This window comes from Dermacentor albipictus, chromosome 1 (assembly GCF_038994185.2).
Source record: "Dermacentor albipictus isolate Rhodes 1998 colony chromosome 1, USDA_Dalb.pri_finalv2, whole genome shotgun sequence".
Classification (NCBI taxonomy): Eukaryota; Metazoa; Arthropoda; class Arachnida; order Ixodida; family Ixodidae; genus Dermacentor; species Dermacentor albipictus.
The window spans coordinates 154,657,153-154,677,245 of record NC_091821.1 but is presented as its reverse complement, the minus strand read 5'-3'; the positions used below and the strand labels follow the sequence as shown (position 1 = coordinate 154,677,245).

The window sequence follows — 20,093 nt, the reverse complement described above, 5'->3', positions numbered from 1 at the left end:
TGAGGTTCTAAGTACATGGTGTTCTATGGACCAGAGGTTATGAAAAGTAAAATACTTCGTTTTATCGAGAATTTCGTTATATTGAAGTTTGTTATATCCAGGTTTAACTGTACTTCCACAACAGCAGCTTCTAAAACTTTAGCATAGCATGGTTGCTTGTCAGTCTCTCTGTGACAGCCCCATGCTTAGCAGGTTTATTTTAGAAGTTAGGGTGCCACATTGATTGTGATGTGGCAGCAAAGTTCACAGCCAGTCATTCTTGGGTCACGCAGGCCCTGTTTGAGCAAGCAAATCCATTATTTAGGAGTGGTGCCCAATGACATCGTGCACAGAAAGCTTGGCTGTTGACTTTGCCTCTTGAAGCTACTCTGCAATGGCCCAATAGCCATAATTAGCTTTTCTGTGTTCTCTCTCATCATGGCCTCCACCATCTGAAAAAATTCAACTGCCTCAATGGCATCTGACCACTGGCAGTGGTTATTTTTCTTTGGCCCAGATGAATATTGGCTGTAAACTGCTAAAAAAATTAAGGATTTGACGGCATTCAAGAAGGTGGCAATATCTGTCGGTGTGGTTGGCATGTAAGGTGACTGGGACAGCATGAGACTTCATCTCCTGTGTCAGACAGGAAGCTGATACAGTGGTGGGACTCCTGCGCCACTTGTGCCCTTTTGATATGAATGTAAATTCCTGTGCCAAAATTGCGCCATGCTGCTCCAGAATGGCTTCGACATGTGTGCTCCGGCAGTGGCCGCGAACAGCAAGTGGTTTTTTTTTTTCCGAAAAAGAGTGCAGTTGTTCACATTCCACATGATGGTGCCTCCCACTCAGTTTCTCGTAATTTTCGCACTTGTATAACACTGGACTTTTCAGCACTTCTATCAAGTGGCCAGCGTGCGCACGGCCACTCCTAGCTATCGTCGCTGCTGTCGCAACGGCCAGGGCGGCTGTATGTAGAGTGTATTAAAATACAGTTGAGTGGTCTGAGTGGCGTGGTGCTCCCTAGCTGAAGTGCGAAACAACGAAAAGTAGGCTGAGGGTGCTGCAAACGAACTAGATATTCGGGAGGTGCACTGCAGCAGGTTCAGCGGGCAGGCGTCTCTGTCTGCAGGGCCGGGATAACATAAAACTAATCCAATATGTCTTTATGCCCATATGGGCAGGGCCTCAGCCATTTTAACCTATCACGAAGGGCTAATGGTGGTTTTGGAATAAAAACAGATTGAAATAGTTTCACATTTTACCAGAAAGTTAAGCATTAGGTGGCTTCGTAATCACCCTGGTCTATTATGTAAGAACGGCTTTTAAAGAAAGTCGTAGTTTCACCCAAAAGGCGAAGTACCGATTGTGATAGCAAATTAGCAGACAGCTATACGAAGTAAAGATAGTTGTTTTATCGATCATATAAACTTATCATTCGCTTACTAACTAAATTAACAAGCACGGTGTCACACACGCACAATCAAATGTGAGCACATCTCCCTTGATCATCACGCGGACTCGCTGTCAAAATGCTGGAGTGAAGAAGTGTGGCAGCAGCAGCGGGCAAATTCACTTTCGTGCTGCCTCTTACTTCAACGCAAACTAAGCGGAGAAAACACAGCACACATGAAGCTATCAGCACTCGGTGCATGTGCTCTGTCCCCATTGTAGATCGCTTTCAAGATAGGGCCGTCATGGCCGTGCCAGACGCAGCAGCTGCCGGAGTAGAACATCCCCCCCCCCCTCCTCTCCTCTTCTCAATGCCTTATGCGTGGCGGAGACGGTGTGCTTTCTCACCGCTTTCTTTTCTTGCGTGCGAGAGATTGAGCCGCTATCGTCAGCTCACCCTCGCATGCTTTTACTCGCACATGCAGCACATGGCGCGCGGCGATGATGTTATCACCCTTAGACTTTATACGGAACATCATGGCGACGGTGACGACGCCGGCATAAACGTGCCTGGAATGTCCATTTAATTGCTATTGCAATAATAAACCATATTAGTTCGTAACTCTGGCTTCTCCGTATGGTCTGTTGGTGAAGCACATTTCCAGGCACTTCGCCCACTCCGTTGAGAGAAAGAAAAATGTATTGATAAATAAAGTTGCTGTTTCGCCCAAAAGGCGAAGCATTGATTGCGATTGCAAATTAGTAGACAGCTACACAAAGTAAGGATAGTTTTACCGGCCGTATTAACTTGGAAATATTTGCTTACTAACTGAATTAACAAGCATGGCGTCAGCGCATAGAAGCAAACATGAACACATCACACTCTATGAGCGCGACTGTCAAAACGTTGGTGTGAGCAAGCGTGGCAGCAGTAGCGAGCGAAGTGACCTTTGTGCTGTCCATCGCTTTAATGCTAGAGCGTCGAGAACACAGCGCACACAAAGATATGAGCCATCTGCAAATCCCTTTAAAGATACGGCACGTGCAGCCGTGCAGAGTATGCACTTGTTTGCAGAGTCGAAGCTGCCCCCTTCCTCCCTCCCATCCCTCCACGGTCTTTCACTCGATGGAAGATGACGTATTTGCTCTCCGCTTGTCTCCTTCATGCATGCCAGATTGAGCTGTGATCGCCGCCTTCCCTCGTGTGCTTTCACTCGCACATACAGCATACGATGCGTGGCGATGGTTTTATTGCCCTTGGACTTAATACGGAACATCACGGCAATGGCAAAAATGCGCCTAAAGTGTCCATGTAATTGCGATGAAATGTCTTGGGCTACATTTGAAAATTTCAAACTCACTATAGCAGGATGCATGTTTTTGTGATTGCTATCAGTAATTAAATATATGCATGCACTAAACGGTTTCAGTATCAGAGTAATCTGCTTCAAAATTAAGCTTAAAACGCTGCTTAAGACAGTTGCAGTACAGAGCTCATGTAGGTTTATTCCTATTTCGTCGTGGTTTCGAAGTGCGCTGCCATGTTCCATATTCCATTATTCCACCGAAATTCAAATTGGCCTGTTCCAAACTGCTTAAAAATGAAATTTTATCTGCTCCAAATTGCTCCAAAATGCAATTTTGTCTGCTGCAAAGGGCTCTAAAATGCAATTTTACTTTCTCCAAAAATTGCTCCAGAATGACCTTGGGCAGGGGTGACAGACGGATTGGTGAACACAAAGTGCCTAGACAGACAGAATGAGAATGTTATCAATGTCTATGGTGATTTGAAACGGGATTTTCAAACAGCTTGTTCAGGCAGTATAAACTGTTCTTAGTGCTGCCAGAGGTAGTAAAATATGCAAGGAAAGAAGAAAATTTATTTCTTTGTTGTGTGAAAGGCTTGACAGTGAGGTGCCAGTCATAGGTTATAGGGTGCAAAAGGAACATGCCTTGCATAAGTTCTGTAGCTTGAGAGCAGGTGGCACAGCATTGTGCATCACTTGGCAGCTGCTTCCCTGCACTTGCTGGCAACATTTGTGTGCAGAGATAGGTGCATTAGTACCCGCCGTGGTTGCTCAGTGGCTATGGTGTTGGGCTGCTGAGCACGGGGTCGCGGGATCGAATCCCGGCTACGGCGGCCGCATTTAGATGGGGGCGAAATGCGAAAACACCCGTGTACTTAGATTTAGGTGCACATTAAAGAAACCCAGGTGGTCGAAATTTCCGGAGTCCCCCACTACGGCGTGCCTCATAATCAGAAAGTGGTTTTGGCATGTAAAACCCCATAATTTAATAGGTGCATTAGTGATTTAGTCTGTGCCAGTTTTGCTTGCCTTGGTGAAAATCTGAAAGGGTTTCATTAAACAGAAACAGTGATATGAAATTACTTCACTTCATTACAGTAAAAATACAGGGCCCTCAATGGACTTTAAAGATTTCTTTTTACATTGTTAGATTATAAATTTTAAATTCATGTTCGTTATTCAAAAATTCAATTGCCTCTGTACACCGCCTTTGCTCCTGTAAGGTGTGCTTTTCTGCACCACTCTTGTTGTGCTTTTGCTGCTTCCAGTGACAATCTCTTTTCATATACAGAAATGTGTTGCAGGTGCGTTAGAAACCCCTGAAAATCAGAAAGACATATGTGCGTCCAAAAAGAAAATAGAAAAAGGAAAACATTCAGGATGGCACAACTGGCACATGCAACCGACTTATTTAGGGTGCAGACCGATAAATAAATAGTTACACGTGTGAAGACTAATCGTAACTTTTACGACAACCAGCAGTTTCAAAGTTCTGTCTCCAATTTATATAACGGAAGCAATGTATCACTTATATATACAGCTAAAGTTTTTCTTTATTATACGAGGTCTGTTCAAAAAGAAATCAAACTTCTGCTATAGTAACACCTTTACTGCTTATGGTACAACATTTTAAGTGCTGTCCCCTTCAAAGTAGTCCCCTCTACTGGCAATGCACTTTTCCCATCTTCTCTTCCATTTTTGGAAAGCCTCCTGGAATGCACTTTCTGGAATGGTGCCCAGGTCTCATCTGGCATTGTCCTGGATCTCCTCTACGGTTTGGAAATGACGTCCTTTCAAGGTGGTTTTCAGCTTGGGGAATAGAAGTCTGCTGGGACTAGGTCCGGAGGATATGGTGGGTGGGGCACAACAGGAGTGTGGCGTTTTGCTAAGTAGCTGCGGACAAGGAGCGACGCGTGACATCCAAGCCAGGCCTCTTACTGCACACAGAATCTCTCAAACATGCTAGGATTCCCTGGTAAACTTCTTTGTTTACCGTCTGACCATGTGGCACAAATTCCTGATGGACAATGCCTTTGCAGTCAAAAAACACAACCAACATCACCCTCATTTTTGACCGACTCATGCATGCTTTTTTTCGATGAGGAGAACCTTTGGCCACCCACTGCGATGACTGCACTTTCATTTCAACATCATAGCCATAAACCCATGTCTCATTGCCCGTTATGATGTTCTTAAGAAAGTTTTCATTGTCATTGGCAGTGGCGAGCAGTTCCTGGCTGATTTAAACACGGGTCTGCTTCTGTTCGTCAGTTAACAAATGCGGCACAAATTTTGCACTGACACGACGCATCCCATGTTTGTCACTCAAAATTTCATGACATGATCCTACGCTGATACCCACTTCGTCAGCGACTTCTCGAACAGTCAAACGACAATTTCCACGAATCACAGTTCGAACTCTCTCGACGTGGTCATCATCTGTGGATGTGGAAGGTCGTCCAGGCTTGGGATCGTCACCGACCGACATTCTTCCGTATTCAACATAGCACCGCGTGCGACTCATACACTCCTCCCCGTATGCTTGGCTAAGCAACCGAAATTTCTCTGTGATAGTTTGCCCAAATTTGTAGCAGAACTTCACACACACACGCTGTTCTTCCAATGCCTTCATTGAACTTTGGCACCAATCCGAAGAACAGCTTGTTCATGTGCTCACTTAAGCAGCTGTAGCTCGCTAACTAACAGTCAGAGTGAAACGCGGCAAATGGCAGTTTGTTGTCTAAACCTGCTGCTACATGTGCTCGTCTACATGCGTCTGCCGGTTAGTGTGCTATTTCAAAAGTTCAGTTTCTTTTTGAACATACCTCATATAGTAGTATGCTTCCATTAACTCTTATGCGATCTGATTCTTTCTTCTGTGAAGAATCCTAATCTCTCCAAAGCATGGTTCACACATGCAGACGTGGTGTGCAGGCAAATTCACCAGGCCATTTCTTTTTTAAAATTTTAGGTCATTTTTCGGGACTCTTTCATTTATGCAGTGACCGGTCTCTCTGATGCAAAATTTGCCACATGTTAGGGGAATTTCATATACATACCATTCACGTGGCACATTTGCCTAAATCTTCAGCCAGTGCATGTTACTAGGTGTTATTAGTGAGCTGTACATCAAATCCCATCAAGCATAGACATTTTTCTCATTTGGGTATGCAAGCTACTTGCTTTAACTGTGCTCCATTTTGCATTAAGAAACCACTGTTACATTTCAGATATGGCTCCATCTAGCACCTGTGGGCCAAAGTCATCGACTCTTGCAAAGATAGACAAGTCTAAGCAGCCTCCTAGCTGTAAGGAGTTGGAGGTGAATGGTCTCCATGCAAGTTCACAGAAAAACAACTGGGATCCCAAGGTTATTGCTAGCTTGGTATGGTGCTGCTTGCTGTTGTATGTTGCTGGCAGCTGCTTTCTTGAAGCACTGTTGTCTTGATTCCTGTTTGTTTCTTGTGTGTGCATGCATGTGTGTATGTGTGCGCTCATTGTGCACGTGTATGTGTATTGCACATCTATATTAAATAGTAATGCAAGCATAAAGAAGATTTGAAGATAGGCTGTCGCACGCTTTACTTCTCCTATGCATACATATTCACTCTGTTCTGCTCTTTCTAGAATTAAGCCACTGCTATAAAGAAATAGGCTTGATTTGGGTCCTGTGCCTTCTTTTGACACTGCACATTGTCCCATTTTATGTATATCCTGCACATGGCACTTGCATCTGCACCATCACAGCATAGTTTGTCTCTAATAATACTAGAAATGACTAGTATTTTGGTTGTGCAAAGTATGGTTTCTTTTTTGTTTCAGGAAGCCCAAGGTTTCATGAAATCTCCATCAGCTTCAAAGTTAAGCTATGCATTTAAGCCAAATGCCTACTGTGAAGCACCTGACAACTCTGATTGCCCTGCTGAAGTGGAAACAAATGAAGGATCCAGTACTGTCTCTGCCTCACCTCCACTGCCACCACCATTGCCTTCAGCTATAACTGTTGTCAGCACTAAGAAAACATCAGAAAAAGCGAACGTGCCCAACATAACAGTCATGCACCAGAAACCACTTAACAATCCTCACCAAGGTAAGCTGCCTTACTTTTTGCATAGGTCACACAAAGAAAAGAAAAGCATGCACACATAAAGGTATCAAGCTAATACAGTGATACCAGGTTTGTTGAAGGCAGTCAAAAGTATTATCTCCTGTTCATCATCAACCCTTCGTGCTTGTTTTTATAGAAACTGGATCTCTGTAAAAAAATACAGCTTCAGATAGATAGGCCAGTGAAAGTGACTCACCAGATACATTATTTGGTCTTTCTGGTAGTGTTCTTAAAACATGTCTTTCAGCAGTCCATGATGCCTTCCTAACTTTAAAATATCCCAGTGCTCCATGGATTGCAAAACACTGGTCTGTGTTAAATCTGGACTATGGATTGAGCAACTTGCATAGTTTGTAGAGTAACAAAAACTGATATGGCTGCCACATGTGGTTTGAGGGTTTACTTGTTGGCTCATCACAGATTCACATAGTGACTATGTTCTGTGAAATGCTGGGTATCGTAGTACTTCACAATATCAAAGTATGTATCACAGTGGTTGTGTCCTATTTGTGGTTACCTTTGCATCTTAGTTTAATTGCTGTTCTCTGGAATAATGTCACTACATGCTGAATCCAGTGCATGTGAACATGCTCTCTGGTTTGGAGTGATCCTAATTGTGGAACCTCAATGCAGGTGGAGTGCCACAAAAATCGCAAGCTCAGCAACTGGGGAGAGATCCTAGTGAGCTGTCACTACAGCAACGGAGAGCTCTCTTTGAAGCTGCAGTGGTTGCTGAGCAGGCAGAGCAGCCCTGTGAAGCACCTGAGAATTTGTCTGTGGCCCAGCGTAAGGCACTGTTTGAACAGCAGATGAAGCTCTCTAAGGCAGCAGCAGAGCGCTCATATCCGGTGAGTGAAAATAAGGTGCTGCACTTCTGGTTTGTGAGGCTCCCCAGTGCTTTGAAAATTGCACCTCTGACTTGGACACTTCAACTTACCAAAACTTTATAGAACACTATCATTTCCTCTATTTTCCTTGGCATCCGGTGTGGCAAGCTTCATGTCAGGCTCGCATGCTATCCATGCAAGAGTTGTAGACTGGAAGCAACACTGTGTTAAGTAAATCTGATCATTTGAGGGAATACTTCAACTAAGTTGCTCAACTGTGTGCTCAACAGATGACCAAAGTGCCTTATCTATGTCAAACCTTGGAAATAATTGCATCTCGACTCTTTTCTTAGGGTCCGCCACTATAAGCTCCTTGTGATGCAGACTAGTAGGCAAAGCATGGCTTAAGGGCACCATTTGCAGTCTTTTTGTCTTAGTACTTGAGCCATATATAAACTGTCCACTAAATGTCTTATAGCACACATGGAGACACTGAATTACAGGTTGGGAAACATTGTCATATGTGTAGCAGTGCAACAATCGTCCCTAGCGCAGACGAGAAAAAAGAGCGCTGTATACACGTTTGTGCGCGATAGTACATGCTGGCACGATCATCCCGAGCGGTCGTGCCCACCTGCTGCTCCCCAAGACCATGGGTACTATGCCTGGCCGGCTGCAATAAATTGTAGCCACGGCGACTTCCTCTCCTCGGCCACCTCAACATTATTGGTGACCCGGATTGGCGTCATTCAGTGGCATCGACATGTGCGCGTCAAGTGTGATGCAACTCGCCAACCAAAGGCAAGGCGCACTGACTGGCCTGGCGCTTGAGATGGGCAAGTGACTTAGAGTTGATGTCAAAGGTCGTAAATTTTTAGTGCTTCGATCACGTTTCTGAACCAGGGACCACTTGCTGCATTTACATGGCTTGCCCATTGTAAAAGCCCCATATAATATAGTTTCATAAACCTGTCGCGAAAAACTAATTTTACTGCTTTGAAATGACTTGAACCAGTAGCATCACTGCAGTGGCATTTTCCATTTACAGAGTAACTCCAATTATTTTTCAACGCCTACAAATTGCAATGAAATTCGTTTTGCATGTCTTTTGGTCATGTGCACAAAATGATGCAACAGAGCTGTGCAGTTTCTCTGCAAATAATTTGGAAGATTGGCATGTGCTTTCCTGATCTGTGTCTTCGAAAGGATGACTCATAATGGCCACCTTGGGCTTGCCGCCATAATGACATCAGCATGGGAGCAGCAGCACTGGTGCTTAAATTTTCTGAAGCTCTTTTTAAACAAAATGTGCTGAAAATAAAGATAATTATTCTGTGTGCACTGTGCAGGACTCTCATTGCCATGAGGGACCAAGTTCAACTTATCTAATTCTGTAGAAATCTCTGCAGCAACATGACCTTTCAGTGAAAATATTTTTGTTGTAGTGTTTCTGCCAAAAATTTTATTACACAAAAGATGTTTTGAGTTAATTGTAATTGAACCTACAGGTTGTTTTTTTATAAACTATACAGATTTTTTTATAGAAGCTATGAGTATAGGGAACGAGGTGTTTTAGAGCGCAGCTATTAGGTGCTCATTGCTGCGTTGAGCATTGGGTACCTCTGTGTAACCGAGTGAACGAGCACAGAAAAGGGTGAAAGAGCGAACGTGGAACATAGCAGGGGATGAAGGACAGTGATAGCAAAGCACGCGAGGAGGGTGCAACAGAACCATGAGGCGGAAAACGGAGAAGGAGGGTGTGGCAAAAAAGGGTGTGCAAGACAGTGTTCTGCACCATGCAAGACAGTGTTCTGCACCGATGATTGCTACGATATGGCACCAGACTAGCGCGCATTGTCAGTTTACTGATGACGTCGTCGATACAGCTTACGGCGAGTGCGTCCACCAATACCATATATGGAAACAAATCACTGCTTGAGCGGAGGTCTGTTGGTGGCGGCTGCTGTGAATTGCGCCCACACATCACCCATGCACTGCCTCTCACAATCTCCTGATTAGCAAGGCAGTCGCGCCACACTTCGCTCCATTTGCAACGTGCCGCACGAGACAGATTGTCCTCACTGGCCAATATATTCTGAAATGAAAAAGCGTATAAAGTTGCTCTCAAATTTCGCATTAGGAAGTATCATAATCATTGGTGAATTTTTGTAGAGTGGTTCCTATGTGAGGCAGACACTTTGTTGCTAATAATGTGAGTTTCAGAAGAATCATTGTTTAAAGATAGTTAACCTTTTTCATTAACCTTGGGGGGAAATTGCTTATATGGAAAATGTAGGCACTCACCTGTTAATGCACCCATTTCTAAAAATATTGCCTCCAAATTTGCCTTAACCGTCGACTTTTGTTAATTTGACCCTGAGCATACAGAGGATGGTGATCGAACTATCTGGTGGGTCTAAAAAATTGCACATAATTCAAGGTATTCATGATCAAATTCCAATGCTCAATCTAAACAATATTGAAACTGAGCATGCTGGGAGTGCAGAAAGGCCGCCTTGCTATCATATTGGACCAAAACGCCATGTGACAAAAAGTGCGCAATGCCGCATAGCAAACCAAGTGCAAAAAAAAAAGAAAGAAAAAGTGGGATGAAATTTGAAACGATGTTTCTGTCAACCACGACAGATATTGATATGGCACGTTTTGCTTGGCAAGCATATGCCGCAACGTGCCATTTTCTGCAGTATGCCATCATTAAAGAGAGAGAGAGAGAAAACATTTTTTTGGACCATCGAGGTCGTTGATCTTGAGGTCGAGCGGGTGGTGTCCTCATTCCAGGACTCCACTGGCCTTGGCTGCTCGACGTACTTGCTGGACGAGCGCTTCTTGTCCCACCAGGGTATCGCCGGTCAGCTGTACTTCCCACCGCTCAAATGACGTGCTAGGCTCTAAGTGTTGTGGTTTGCCCCTGCACCCCCACAAGATGTGAAAGAGCGTAGGGCCTGTGTCATTGCACCAGGAGCAGATGCCGCGATATGTATGTGGGTACATTTTGCTGTATCTGTGTAGGTTTGGGAATGTGTTGGTCTGAAGAGGCAGTAGCTCTCAGTCTTATTCAGGCCATCACTCAAACTTCGTCGCATGCTTGATCACAGGGCTTTTCTGTCAGTCGCAGCAACACACCATGCTTGGTTTCGATATTGTATGGATTTAGTGTTGAAATTCTTATGAATATCTCGAATTAGATGCGATTTTCAAGATTTAAAAAATTTACTGTGCAATAAAATGTGACTGCCTCCAAATTTGACTTTTGTTAATTTGACCCTGAGCATACAGAGGATGGTGATCGAACTATCTGGTGGGTCGAATTAAACAAGATGCAGAAAAAAACGTTGCACGCCGCTGATTCATTTCACACCGCAATTCTAACATGCCCACAAACCAAACGTACACCTGCTTTGTGTGTGTCCAAAGTAGAAAACTAATGTAGATATAACATTAAAGCTCCTAAGCAAAATAGAAATCTAACGCGCACCTGATTTTCTAGCAAGGAAAAATGTGTAAGGGTCTTTAATGTGTTGCACAGTGGCCGCCGACTTCCGAAAATCAGCTTAGCAGCACGGAACATTAAAGTCAGCTTCGCCACCATACAGCCATATTATGCGACAAAGCCTATGAACGGCACTGACACAATTTTTAGCCCCATTTTCTTGGGGGAAAAAAAAGCATGCGTTAGAGTCGGGCAAATACTGTAATCAGACATTGTGAGCAACCATTATTTCTTGCAAATCTTTCTAGGGCCTGTCGAAAACAGGTGTTTTCAATGAGAGATTTTTTATGTTTGTCCAATGCATTTGCTGTCCCCTGGGCTCTGCCGAGACATGCTGCCAATAAAAGGGCTGCTACTGGGGTCACCATGGGGTCAGGCACGAGCATGCTGACTGGTCAAGCTCGAATTATCTGGCGAAAGCCAATTTTAGCATCGAAATAACGAAAGCTTGAGCTCATAGAAATGCTAGACGTTGGCCGGGACCTTAGGTCGGGATCAAATTAACCAACAAATCTGTTTAACGGAAGTGTACTGTATGTGATTGCCTCCAAAGCTAAAATAAAGAAGTTAACCAACTTTTTGTTCGTTGGTATTCTGAAGCTCAATCACTAGTGGCAAAATATGTCCGACTCGCTTTGCAACTCCTCTGTAAAAATGCTACATTCACTACACTTCTAGCCTTTCTATAATAAATCTCTATAGTCTAAAAAAACAAAATGCCCTGTTCACTGTCTCAAGATATTTTCAATAACATTCCTCTTTGTATGTGCCAGTTTTGATGTTGTGTGTTCTACGTATTTATTTCTGCATTTTAATGCCAATTGAATTACCTTTTGCTTGACATGATATACAAAAAAAATTTGAAACCACTGCTTCCCTGCCATAAAGAAAATCGCCAGAGTTGCTATTTAGTAAAAGCTCAATGAATTAATTGACATTCGCCAAAGGCACATTAATACTCAATGGGATCTGGACAGCAACAAAGTGCTTCAAACACTGGAGAAATGTTTGGTGCTGATGGCCAATAAATGAAATGACAGGTGCCAGTCTGAAATCTTTTTTAACCTCTGCATCTACATTTCATGAAATGAACCATTTTCATGTTAAAAGTGGGCTGCTTTCATTTATTCTGGTACTCTTTCCCAACCCTTACGTACTCTTTCTACAGTCCAATGAAAAAAGTCAATGGCAAGTTAGTGGACAGCTGTACGAAGGATACTTTTATCGGCTGTATAAGCTTGGAAACATTCGCAGCATGGCGTCAACGCACACAGGCAAACATGAACACATCACACTTGATGACCGTGAACACTTGCTGTCAAAACGCCGGTGTGAGGAAGTGTGGCAGCAGCAGCGAGCGAAGTGACTTTTGTGCTGTCTATCGCTTCAGTACAAATTGAGCAGCGAGAACACAGCACGCCGAGAGGTATGAGCCATTGGCGCACCTACACTCTGCAGATCGCTTTCAAAATAGGGCATGCACGACCGCAGAATGCGAAGTTGCTGCCAGAGTACAACGCCGCCTCCCCCTTCCCCCGGGACCACGTGCACAACAGAGGACAGTGCACTGCCTTTCATCTGTCCTCTCTTGCTCACGCTAGATTGAGCTGTGATCATCGTCGCCCGTTGGGTTGAGTAATATGCCAGCTCCCCCCCCCCCCCTCCCCAGGCCTTCCTAGCGACAAAAGACATCACATTTTTTCCCCACTTTCCTCCCTTGCACACGCCAGATTGAGCCCCAATCATTGTCTCTTCTTGCGCGCTTTCACTCACACACACAGCATACTGTGATGGTGTTATCGCCCTTAGACTTTATATGGAACATCAAGGTGGCGGCGATGGCACAAATTCGCCCGGAGTGTCCATATCATTGTTATCGCAATAAAAGAGGGGGACAGGGTTCCACTGCAATATCAGCGTAAATTTAAACAATAACAAAATTTAAATGAGTGTCTTGTTGCATTTTCATATTCGCCTGCATTTGTAAAATTTAGGTTCTGAAAAAGTATGTTGGTGCAGCACCATGCTTAGAAACCGTTCACGGAGTGACTGCACATTGCACTTCCATATAACTATGTAAACCGGCGTTCCACTCAATTTTGTCTTGTTCGTGTTTTAATTTTTGCTGATGGTACATACAATATAAGCTGTTCAGGAATAACTTTGTTAAGGTATATGTATAGTATTAAGAGATGTTCATTACATATTTTGTTGGAAGGTACGACGCCATTTCATTGTACAATGATGTTGTGATGTTGGTGTAATTTTATATTGCATTGTTTGCTGTTGTATTTCTTGCTCATTGTTAAAGGTTTTTTTTTCCTCTTGTATCTCCACTGTAGCTGTTTCTCAGTATGAAAACAGTTCAGTTGTGTTGTATTTTCTACATGTCATGTAATTTTTTCTCAGGTGGTGAAGCAAAGCAAGCCTTTAGAAAAGCTTGTGTGCAACCAAGCCAAAACGTCTGCCGCACCAAGTCACTGTGAGGCCACTTTGGAGGAGCCGGAGCGACACTGCAGTGTTGCTGAAGCACGTGCCCGACTAGAGGCCATGACGCAGCAGAAGGAACGGGAATTGACACCAGAGTTTCAAAGCTTCAAAATTGTCACTCTGCAGTCATCGGTTTCTAACAATGCTGGCCTTGGACAGAGCCCTTTGTGTACTACTGGCAGCATAAGTAGCATCACACATGCACAATGCTCAACTATGGTACCATCTACAGCAAAGCGTGTGGAGACCTCAGAGTCTGACACATCAGAGGAGTGCGAGTACAAGCCTGATGTTGACAGTGTTTCAGAGAATAGCTCTGACTTGTCAACTTCAAGTGAGAGCCCCATAACAGTGAAGCCTGCAACCTTAAACTCAACCAATGAAGTTGAAGGGATGGATGAGTCTGGTTTAGGAGAAAGCTGGGAACAAACACTAGAAGAGGCTGAAGGTGCAGCGGGAAAAATGCCCAACACTTCCTGTGATGTGGCTGCATATAACATGCATCATGCCCAGGTAAAGGCACTAGAGGAAGAAATCCTAAGAGAAAAGGCTCTGATGATGGAAAACACAGTAGAGAGCAGAGAAGAATTCAGTAATCATCATTTTGAAGGAGTAAAAAATGATGCTTCTCCTGAAAAAGAGCATGTTACGGGTGCCCTGAAGAAAGAAGTATCGAAAAACCGTCTGTACCCTGAACTGCCACCCATGGACTGGAACAATGTTCCGACGTAAGTACCTTGTCTATGCACTTTTTTGCTTTGTTGTCTTGAACTCAATTACCTAGTTGAAATTGGAATGCTTTTTTTCTGCAAGCCATGAACAGCTGTGTCAGTATGAAAATGTAAACTACCACAGAATAATTGAAGGGAACTTGACTAGAAGGGGCCCTGTCATGAACAATACTGTCATAAACATATGAGCCAATTATTCTTGTACATGCAACTGGGAGTCCACAATTTCAGTTAACAGGCTGCCTGCCTCCTCATTCAACTTTTCAAAAACCTTGCCGCTTTAAATCAAAATGAAAATCTTTCCAAGAATGGAACAGTGGTGAATACTGTTCTGGATTAGTGTAGCACCCAGCCTTTAATGTAGTAGGAAAAACAAAAAGAAGAGGAAGGCTGTGAGGACATGAAAGCAATAGCATTTGATTAACTTTTTGTTAGAAAAGATTTGTGTAAGTGCATTTTAATTCCAAATGCATATCATGCCTTACATAAAAGGATTTGCAAGGCCCCCTTAATTTTATAATAGCAAAAATTTTAACAAACCAGTCAATTTTTGCTGCATACAAAGCAGATAACTCGTAAGAATTCAGAAGTCATGACCTTTGAAATTCCTGAATGCTAGTAACGTCAAAAAGAACACCGCCTTATCAGTGTTTTATGCTGTCATTTTTTGTCTGTTTTTCCACTGGTCTCCTCTAGCCTCTATTTACATGAAATACCACTAGTCTCTGTGTTCACATGAAATAAAAAAAGGTTGCTTAACTTCAGTGCCACAGCAATAGTGCAAAAGGGTTGGTAGATATCTTACAGTGCACTTCAATTTCTAAGCATCTAATGTGAACTGGCATGCATTGGATATGACAGACTTGAAATATTTTGCTCAGGTGGTTTGACAATGTAAGTAGTGTCTAATTTTAATCCAACCACTATCCCCTGTATCTAAAACCAAGCAGTTAGATTTGCTTGTCAATGGAAAAAAAAATTGTCATAATGAACAATGTTGTAAAGCTTCATCTCTTCAATACTCTACGGCTTGCTTGAACAGCTTACATAGGGGGAATGCATTATTACAGCTTTCTGCTTTCAAGTTTTTAACAATATAAGTTTGCTTAGCTGCTAGTATATCAACCACAGTGCTGGCAACATTACCACAAAAGGGTAGTTTCACCATGGTCATGGCAACGTTTATGCAAGACAGTGTCTCTCTGTAATTTTTGCATTTGTTGCTGCAGTGGAATGTGTGCAATGATTGTTCTCAATCTGAGCAGCAAAAGCATGCTACTATTCCCCAGTGAAAATACCAATACAGATTTGTATTAGTCAGAATAGTTTTTGTATTTCATGTATAAGATATTAGTTGGGTAAGAGTTCATATTTGTCTTGTACACTTGTTTATTAGTTTCTTGTAAGTCAGTGAGGAATTTACATTGCATACATATTTGCGTCTAGGTAATTTCTATTACCTGCGCACTGGTTTCAAAGTTATTTGTATTTCAGCATGTACAGTGCAATAGGGCTTGCTGATAAGCTAGCATAAATAAATATTACGCTCACTTTCAGTGTATTAGAACTATTACAAATAAAGCTTTCTGGTCTTGTAAACTGTGCACTACTAGACTAAGGCCATCCACATGTGTGTCAGAATTTGTATTGAAATTCAGTGTCAATGCCAATTCATTCTTATGGGGCTCGTTGTGGTCAGTTGGTGCTGATTGGAAATCACTGGCTTAGTAATACCTTGAAACTATAAAATAGGTAATGCTATAATTGTAATTTGAATCCTCAAATAATAGATCTTTGTAGCTTGGTTTGATCAGCAAAGAGCATAATTGAGCTTTTTTGTTAACATAACAATCTACCATAATATTTTTCTATTTGTCCTAAACCACTGGCATAACTTGGTGACCAAAATTTTTCTTCCATACATAGCATCTGAGCTAGAACGTACTGAACTAGTGGATGAATTATTGATGTGAATTGCCGGGGTGTGTTCATGCTTAAGTAAACTTGAACTGAGAAAAAAATCTGTGTTATAAGACCCAGTGAGCATTGCAAGCATCAAAGGTTTTGTGTTGTCAAGCCAACAAGTTGAATTGTTAAAAAAACTAACTGGTAATCTCAACAGTTGTTTCTGACTGAGCTATTGATTGCTCAAAAGCAAATAGGCCATTGGTACTCCTTATAAGAACTTATATGACGAATAGGCTATTAGAAGCCAACAAACACTGACACCAAGGACAGCACAGGGGAAATTGCCTATGCTTAATAAATGAAATAAACAAAAATAATGGAAATGAAAGTGGATGAAACCACAACTTGCCGCAGGTGGGGAACGATCCCGTAACCTTCGCATTACGCATGCGATGCTCCTCCACTTGAGCTACCGTGGCGCTGCTTCCCCATCTACTTTCTTGGGTTTCTTATGCTTCCTAGTAGAACCCTGGGTGCGTTAGCCAACGCCACCACTCGCAAACCTTGGTGGCGAATGCAGAACATCCTTTCTGCCGCAGGCATCACGAGAATGTGAACTTTTTGGGGGTGAAGGCAACCAGTATAAACCCACACCGTTTCTTTATTTCATTTATTAAGCACAAGTAATTTCCCCTATGCTCTCCTTGGTGGTAGTGTTTGTTGGCCTCTAATGATATGACTAATAAAAATCGGGCCCCTCGGTTAACCCCCTTTCTTCTCGTTTATTACATAACGAGGGTCTCAAATCTGGCAACATTGATGCCGTCAGGTAGCATGTGTGGGCTTATACCGTTTGCCTTCACCCAAAAAAAGGTCACGTTCACGTGACGCCTGCCGCAGAAAGGATGTTCCACATCCGCCGCCAAGGTTTGTGAGTGGTGGCGCTGGCTGGCGCACCCAGGGTTCTACTAGGAAGCATAAAATACCCAAGAAAGTGGATGGGGAAGCGGCGCCACGGTAGCTCAATTGGTAGAGCGTCGCACGTGTAATGCGAAGGTTGCGGGATCGTTCCCCATCTGCAGCAAGTTGCTTTTTCATCCACTTTCATTAAGTTATCAGTTCTTTATTTCATTTATTAAGCGCAAGTTTTTTCCCCTATGCTGGCCTTGGCGTCAGTGTTTGTTGGCTTCTTATGATATGACTAATAAAAATTGGGCCCCTTGGTTAACCCCCTTTCTTCTCGTTTATTTAATAGGCTATCATCTGTCAGTAACCTTAAGGGCTATTTGCTTCTCTGTTACTACTTTTTCTAAGGCTATCACATCTGCTGAACTCAGTGTCACATCTTTGTGCAGCATCCTTTAGCAGATAACACTGCCAGTGAAAGAATACTTGGACTTTGGCATGTAAAGATAACATGAGATCAGAACCATATGGAAATGTCACAGGTGTGCTTGCTGTCCATTTAGTGCCAATTAGCTTTTGGAACAATGACACGTCAGTACTGATGGTTTTTTAATTGAGGAAAAATGAAGGCATGAGATCTACTTTGTTGTAGTGCAGGCAGAACGACCGGACATACAGAAAGGCACATTAGATAATACAAAGTGCTTACTCCCAACAGTAGGTTTATTTCTATTTCTGCAGCTGTACTTATACCACCGAAAACGTCATAGAGCACTTTTACATTGCAAAGTCATCACAAACAACACCAGAGAAATCATAAGCAGACACTGTAGAAGCCACACTGTCTGATCGTTCTGCCTGTGCTACAACAAAGTAGCAGATGCAAGCCCATATAGCTACCCTCGTCAAAGATGCGAGCACATTATGAATGTTCCTGCCATATGTCGACATTCAATTTTGAGATAGATATTACTAAGTATGGTGAACTCTTAAGACAAACTCGGTTAAGCTGAATTCTCATGTATAATAAATAACATACGAACGCTTGTTTGGTTTTCCATAGGCTCAATGCAAAAAAGATCCGCTTAAAATGAACTGCCTGAGACGCGCTCTTGGGTTAAGACGAACATTCGGAGTGACCTCTACCGGTCCTGGAGGCTAGGCTGCCTCAATGTGCCGCGCCCACGGACACATGCCTCAGTGCACCCTACTGGAGGCCTGTGGCGCACATAGCCTGTGTACAGACGTGAAAACAAGATGGTGACACACAAGCATATGGGTGCTACAATGCATACGAAGCTATCAGCCCTCAATGCACCTAGACCGCCTGCATCGCAGGTCGTAATAAAGACGGGGCAGCCGTCTTGAATACGAGTCGTCGATACGCAGCAGCCGCCGGAGTTGAACACCATGTTGTAAACATTGGCTTACTGACTAAATTAACAAGCATGGCGTCAGTGCACACAACATGAACACATCACACTTGATGACCACGGAAGCTCGCTGTCAAATGCTGGCATGAGGAATTGCAGCAGCAGCAGTGTGCGAAGTGGCCTTCGCACTATCTATCCCTTCAACACAAACTGAGTTGTGAGAACACAGTGCATCGCAAAGCTACGAGCCATCAGCCCACCTAGACTGTGCCCTCAAAGCAGATCGCATTAAGGATATAGCCCGTGCGACCGTGCATGGCTGAAGCACAACACCCCTCTCCCTCGGTGCCATGCATGCGACAAAAGACGGCATGCTCCCCCCCCCCCCTCCTCCACCTTGGCACACGCGACATTGAGCTGCCATCGTTGGCTCACTGCCACACACTTTCACTCGCATACACAGTGTACGGCGTGTGAGGATGACATTATCATGAGACAAACTCAGTACGTCTGCATCGCAAACGAAATCTGTAGCAACTCCCAGAAAAGGTAAACCCAGCACACCTTTGCCTACCTTCCTCCTCCGTGACACTTTGCCTCATTTTTCCTTTCCCACTTCGCTTTCCTGTCCGCTCAACGTCACCTAGACTTTCCTATAGGTTGCGTTGTTTCTCCGTGCGCTCAGCGTGCTCCTTTGTACTTTCGCTAGCTTAGAGCCTGCACCAGTGGCCTGTCAGATGGCAGATGCCTGCTGTAACTCCCTAGTGAACTTTTTCCAACAGCGCGAAGGCACAGAAGGATTTTTAAAGTCATTAGGTGAGATGATATCGTTTTAGACTGCTCGCCGGTTTGCACAGAAGCGCCAAATGTCCATCACAGACTGCATGAAACCAAGCAAGAGTACCACATGAAAACAGTTTTTTTATTAAGTTCAGCTAAATAAATGCTTTTTATGTCATTTTCTACCCGTTTTAAGTCTACTTCATTTACTGTTTCGAAGCAGGATATTTGGACGCACCTGGTCATGTTGCCATATATTCTTCTGATATGACGAACAAATTTTCATGGTCCCTTCGAGTTCATCTTAAAGGGAGTCTGCTGTACATCATTTCTGTAATGGGAGAAATGGAGAACAAAAGCAAAGCCTAAGACACAGAGCCACATTGAAAACATGCTTCAAAATGCATATTGCATGAGCTACTTTGCCCTGTGCACATGCAATTCTTCTACTGTTGAAGCCAGTCTGCCAGCTCAGCAGTTGGTAATACTCAGCAGCTTCCTTAGACTTTGCTGTATTTGAGCAGTTATGCACACTGACTCTCACTTATTACTACAAGATGAACAAGCACATAAGGTGAGAGATGCTCTGCACATGTAGATGTGCCAGGGATGCGGCCCGCAAAAGTGAATTTTGTACCGTTAACTTGATTTTGATGAAAATTGGAAGATATGTTCATGACAATATTATAAAGCCAGGTGTCAGATTTTATTCAAGAAGAATTCTTGAAAGTGTTACTAATTTTCAAATCTTGAAGTGATTATGGTTGATCGCAGAAACTAT

At 43.3% G+C, this 20,093-nt stretch overlaps 1 protein-coding gene across 3 annotated transcripts in view; it reads left to right on the top strand.

Moving 5' to 3' along the window:
• Positions 1 to 20,093, top strand: part of LOC139050930 (anillin-like) — an 84,686-nt gene that overhangs the window by 15,516 nt on the left and 49,077 nt on the right. For 2 of the 3 annotated variants that reach the window (XM_070527795.1, XM_070527808.1), the window contains exons 5-8: positions 5,909 to 6,063; positions 6,501 to 6,768; positions 7,420 to 7,634; positions 13,534 to 14,342. In XM_070527795.1, the coding sequence (XP_070383896.1) occupies positions 5,909 to 6,063; positions 6,501 to 6,768; positions 7,420 to 7,634; positions 13,534 to 14,342 (1,447 nt within the window). The remainder of the gene's footprint in view (positions 1 to 5,908; positions 6,064 to 6,500; positions 6,769 to 7,419; positions 7,635 to 13,533; positions 14,343 to 20,093) is intronic. The other variant, XM_070527802.1, reaches the window with a different exon arrangement.